Below are 5,000 nucleotides of genomic sequence, written 5' to 3'. Positions count from 1 at the left end.
ATTATTTAATCATTAAAGTGATTTGGCACCATTGAGATCAGGCCAAAAAACGATATAGCACTGTCTTGCGTGATATTTCAAAAATGTATTGAGCCCAATATGTTCTCGTGGATCAGGCATAACGTGGTGGATGTATGCGTTCTACCGAGTGTCCTAGTTCTTTAGGCGATCAACATTCCAAATAAGTCATGAGATGAAGCATTCACTCAGGTTAACTAACGTACAATAAGTCTTGACAACAGACCAAGCACTCATGAATCTGATGTCCCAAAGGTGGACACCGATGCCAAGGGGAATACCCTTCCTTCACGCCTACTTCATAAATCAGTTTTCAAATAATTCATTTAAGGGATTAGAGCTAAAAGATAACCCTGCAACATTATATCAAGTAAGAAACCAAAAATGCATGCAAACTCAAAAGCGTCGGGGGAGGGAAAATGTGGTAATCTAGTTTTGAGTTTTAGACTGCACTGTACGATATCATACACGAGTACAACCCGTCGCAAGCAGATGGGAATAGTACGACAGGGTGGAGGAGAGAGGCGCAGAGAGGGAGAGAGAGAGAGAGAGAGAGGGAGAGAGAGAGAGAGAGGCAGAGGCAGAGGCAGAGGCAGAGAGGGAGGGAGAGGCAGAGAGAGGCAGAGAGGGAGACAGAGACAGGCAGAGGCAGGGAGAGGCAGAGACAGAGACAGGCAGAGGCAGGGAGAGAGGGAGGGAGAGGCAGAGGCAGAGAGAGGCAGAGGCAGAGAGAGGCAGAGGCAGAGAGAGGCAGAGGCAGAGAGAGGCAGAGGCAGAGAGAGGCAGAGGCAGAGAGAGGCAGAGGCAGAGAGAGGCAGAGGCAGAGAGAGGCAGAGGCAGAGAGAGGCAGAGGCAGAGAGAGGCAGAGGCAGAGAGAGGCAGAGGCAGAGAGAGGCAGAGGCAGAGAGAGGCAGAGGCAGAGAGAGGCAGAGGCAGAGAGAGGCAGAGGCAGAGGCAGAGAGAGGCAGAGGCAGAGGCAGAGGCAGAGGCAGAGAGAGGCAGAGGCAGAGGCAGAGGCAGAGGCAGAGGCAGAGAGAGGCAGAGGCAGAGAGAGGCAGAGGCAGAGAGAGGCAGAGGCAGAGAGAGGCAGAGGCAGAGAGAGGCAGAGGCAGAGAGAGGCAGAGGCAGAGAGAGGCAGAGGCAGAGAGAGGCAGAGGCAGAGAGAGGCAGAGGCAGAGAGAGGCAGAGGCAGAGAGAGGCAGAGGCAGAGAGAGGCAGAGGCAGAGAGAGGCAGAGGCAGAGAGAGGCAGAGGCAGAGAGAGGCAGAGGCAGAGAGAGGCAGAGGCAGAGAGAGGCAGAGGCAGAGAGAGGCAGAGGCAGAGAGAGGGAGGCAGAGAGGGAGGCAGAGAGAGGGAGGCAGAGAGAGGGAGGCAGAGAGAGGGAGGCAGAGAGAGGGAGGCAGAGAGAGGGAGGCAGAGAGAGGGAGGCAGAGAGAGGGAGGCAGAGAGAGGGAGGCAGAGGCAGAGGCAGAGGCAGAGAGAGAGAGAGAGAGAGGGAGGCAGAGAGAGGGAGGCAGAGAGAGGGAGGCAGAGAGAGGGAGGCAGAGAGAGGGAGGCAGAGAGAGGGAGGCAGAGAGAGGGAGGCAGAGGCAGAGGCAGAGGCAGAGGCAGAGGCAGAGAGAGAGAGAGAGAGAGAGAGAGAGAGAGAGAGAGAGAGGGAGGGACAGAGGCAGAGGCAGAGGCAGAGGCAGAGGCAGAGGCAGAGGCAGAGGCAGAGAGAGAGAGAGAGAGGCAGAGGCAGAGGCAGAGGCAGAGGCAGAGGCAGAGCCAGAGAGAGAGAGGGAGGGAGAGGCAGAGGCAGAGAGAGAGAGGGAGGGAGAGGCAGAGGCAGAGGCAGAGAGAGAGAGAGGGAGGGAGAGGCAGAGGCAGAGAGAGAGAGAGGGAGGGAGAGGCAGAGGCAGAGAGAGAGAGAGAGGGAGGGAGAGGCAGAGGGAGAGCGAGAGAGAGAGGAGGGAGAGGCAGAGGCAGAGAGAGAGAGAGAGGGAGGGAGAGGCAGAGGCAGAGAGAGAGAGAGAGAGAGAGGGAGGGAGAGGCAGAGGCAGAGAGAGAGAGGGAGGGAGAGGCCGAGGCAGAGAGAGAGAGAGGGAGGGAGAGGCAGAGGCAGAGAGAGAGAGAGGGAGGGAGATGCAGAGGCAGAGAGAGAGAGAGGGAGGGAGAGGCAGAGGCAGAGAGAGAGAGGGAGGGAGAGGCAGAGGCAGAGAGAGAGAGGGAGGGAGAGGCAGAGGCAGAGAGAGAGAGGGAGGGAGAGGCAGAGGCAGAGAGAGAGAGGGAGGGAGAGGCAGAGGCAGAGAGAGAGAGGGAGGGAGAGGCAGAGGCAGAGAGAGAGAGGGAGGGAGAGGCAGAGGCAGAGAGAGAGAGGGAGGGAGAGGCAGAGGCAGAGAGAGAGAGGGAGGGAGAGGCAGAGGCAGAGAGAGAGAGGGAGGGAGAGGCAGAGGCAGAGGCAGAGAGAGAGGGAGGGAGAGGCAGAGGCAGAGAGAGAGAGGGAGGGAGAGGCAGAGGCAGAGGGAGAGAGAGAGGGAGGGAGAGGCAGAGGCAGAGAGAGAGAGGGAGGGAGAGGCAGAGGCAGAGGGAGAGAGGGAGGGAGAGGCAGAGGCAGAGGCAGAGGCAGAGAGAGAGAGAGGGAGGGAGAGGCAGAGGCAGAGAGAGAGAGAGGGAGGGAGAGGCAGAGGCAGAGGCAGAGAGAGAGGGAGGGAGAGGCAGAGGCAGAGAGAGGGAGGGAGGGGCAGAGGCAGAGAGAGAGAGGGAGGGGCAGAGGAAGAGAGAGAGGGAGGGAGAGGCAGAGGAAGAGAGAGAGGGAGGGAGAGGCAGAGGCAGAGAGAGAGGGAGGGAGAGGCAGAGGCAGACAGACAGAGGGAGGGAGAGGCAGACAGACAGAGGGAGGGAGAGGCAGACAGACAGAGGGAGGGAGAGGCAGACAGACAGAGGGAGGGAGAGGGAGACAGAGAGAGGGAGGGAGAGGCAGACAGACAGAGGGAGGGAGAGGCAGAGAGAGAGGGAGGGAGAGGCAGAGAGAGAGGGAGGGAGAGGCAGAGAGAGAGGGAGGGAGAGGCAGAGAGAGAGGGAGGGAGAGGCAGAGGCAGAGGGAGGGGCAGAGGCAGAGGCAGAGGCAGAGGCAGAGGCGGAGGCGGAGGCAGAGGCGGAGGCGGAGGCGGAGGCGGAGAGGGAGAGGGAGAGGGAGAGGGAGGCAGAGGCAGGGAGGCAGAGAGACAGACAGAGGCACAGAGAGGGGAAGAGGAACAGAGAGGGGCAGAGGCACAGAGGGGCAGAGGCACAGAGAGGGGCAGAGGCACAGAGAGGGGCAGAGGCACAGAGAGGGGCAGAGGCACAGAGAGGGGCAGAGGCACAGAGAGGGGCAGAGGCACAGAGAGGGGCAGAGGCACAGAGAGGGGCAGAGGAACAGAGAGGGGCAGAGGCACAGAGAGGGGCAGAGGCACAGAGAGGGGCAGAGGAACAGAGAGGGGCAGAGGAACAGAGAGGGGCAGAGGAACAGAGAGGGGCAGAGGCACAGAGAGGGGCAGAGGCACAGAGAGGGGAAGAGGCACAGAGAGGGGAAGAGGAACAGAGAAGCAGATAAGAGGCACAGAGAAGCAGATAAGAGGCACAGAGAGGAACAGGGCACAGAGGCACAGAGAGGCAGAGGGAGAGACGACCCTAACCCTAAGAGCTTGTAAGGGTACAAGCCACCAGAGATCCGTGAGCGGCTAAGCACAGTCCACACAGCTTGAGAATGTGGAACAAACAATCAAATGGAAGACCAAATTCTGCACTGGAGTCATCAGAAGGAATACCCTCCCTTGGGTGTGTTCAGTTAGTTATCAAACAGCTAGTCCGAGTTTGCCAAGACACCCGTTCCTCATTAACGGCTTCCAATGGAATGCTTGCTCGAGCGCTTAAGCCACTTGGCGAACGCTCCACAATCAACTTGGTCACCCTGGTTGGAGCAGCCACTGTGAGTGTGGCAGCTTGGAGGTTCGATTTCTTCGTCAGGGAATGCATATAAAATGTAGAGTGGAAGTTGCGACTTGCGACGAGCGAGACACCACACTTGAAAATCTGTTGCAATCAATTTCGAAGTCAAAGCACGTTGTGACCATCTTTGGATCGAGTCTCACACGAAACCATAGATGTCGAGACGGCAGAGTCGGTGATCGGGTCAACGAGACTTGTTGATTTTTTTTTTTTTTTTTTAAATCACGAGTAAAAATAAAAACTAAAAATAAAAACTCGCTAAACTCACACTCTGCCCAAACGAGTTTTTCAATGAGAGGATAAAAAAATATATATATATATATATATATATATATATATATATATATATATATATATATATATATATATATATATATATACACACACACACAAGAACCCCGTGCACGTCACAGATTGCACAAGATTTGGTGGATTAACGTCGAATCGTTCGGCGATCACGTGACAAGGCAGGCATCTGTGGAGATTTTCCGCTTCACCGACGGACGACGAATGTAACCGCAACAAGAACACGAAATCCGTCCCACAGAATACTACTAAATGTATACTACCCGCACGTCGTGTGGACACTGCAGTGACACAACACGATCCACCCCGAAACGATATCAGAGGCGATATGATGGGCGCCACGCCCGATGAGGAAAAAAACATTTCATACTCTTTTTCATGTATTCCTCCATTGAAGAATATTCTTTTAAAAAACATTCTGGCGCAAATTTACCTGACACCACCAAAGCTTCATTTGGTCCCACCGTCTGGCAGTTCCCCATGGCTGAACTCTGCGAATGACAGTTCAGCTTCACCCAATCCTCGTCTTCTTCGACGTTGTCCTGAACCCTTGTGATTCTTCCTCTTCTTCTATGGAGTTTCAATGACGTTTTGAGAGCCGCTTGGCTCTATATATGCCACTCAACTAAAATTCCTCATTCGGAGCCGACAAGTTCCGGCAGACGACACATATATATATATATATATATATATATATATATATATATA

At 55.3% G+C, this 5,000-nt stretch overlaps 2 protein-coding genes across 4 annotated transcripts in view; both read right to left on the bottom strand.

The window, feature by feature from the left end:
• Nucleotides 1-4,013, bottom strand: part of LOC147028533 (uncharacterized) — a 26,143-nt gene extending 22,130 nt beyond the window's left edge. Inside the window, exon 1 of the mRNA XM_085880262.1 lies at nucleotides 3,864-4,013. Within this exon, the coding sequence (XP_085736388.1) occupies nucleotides 3,864-4,013 (150 nt within the window). The remainder of the gene's footprint in view (nucleotides 1-3,863) is intronic.
• The window catches only part of FLOT2 (flotillin 2), a 136,188-nt gene extending 131,306 nt beyond the window's left edge, over nucleotides 1-4,882 (bottom strand). For all 3 annotated transcript variants that reach the window (XM_085879016.1, XM_085879015.1, XM_085879017.1), the window contains exon 1: nucleotides 4,726-4,882. In XM_085879016.1, coding sequence (XP_085735142.1) covers nucleotides 4,726-4,774 — 49 coding nt within the window. In that variant the 5' untranslated portion in view covers nucleotides 4,775-4,882. The remainder of the gene's footprint in view (nucleotides 1-4,725) is intronic.
• Nucleotides 4,883-5,000: the final 118 nt, after the last annotated feature.

Source organism: Eptatretus burgeri, chromosome 4 (assembly GCF_056783735.1).
Source record: "Eptatretus burgeri isolate ZD-2024b chromosome 4, Ebu_testis_v1, whole genome shotgun sequence".
In the NCBI taxonomy this organism is placed as follows: domain Eukaryota; kingdom Metazoa; phylum Chordata; class Myxini; order Myxiniformes; family Myxinidae; genus Eptatretus; species Eptatretus burgeri.
This window is presented reverse-complemented; position numbering and strand designations above follow the sequence as displayed.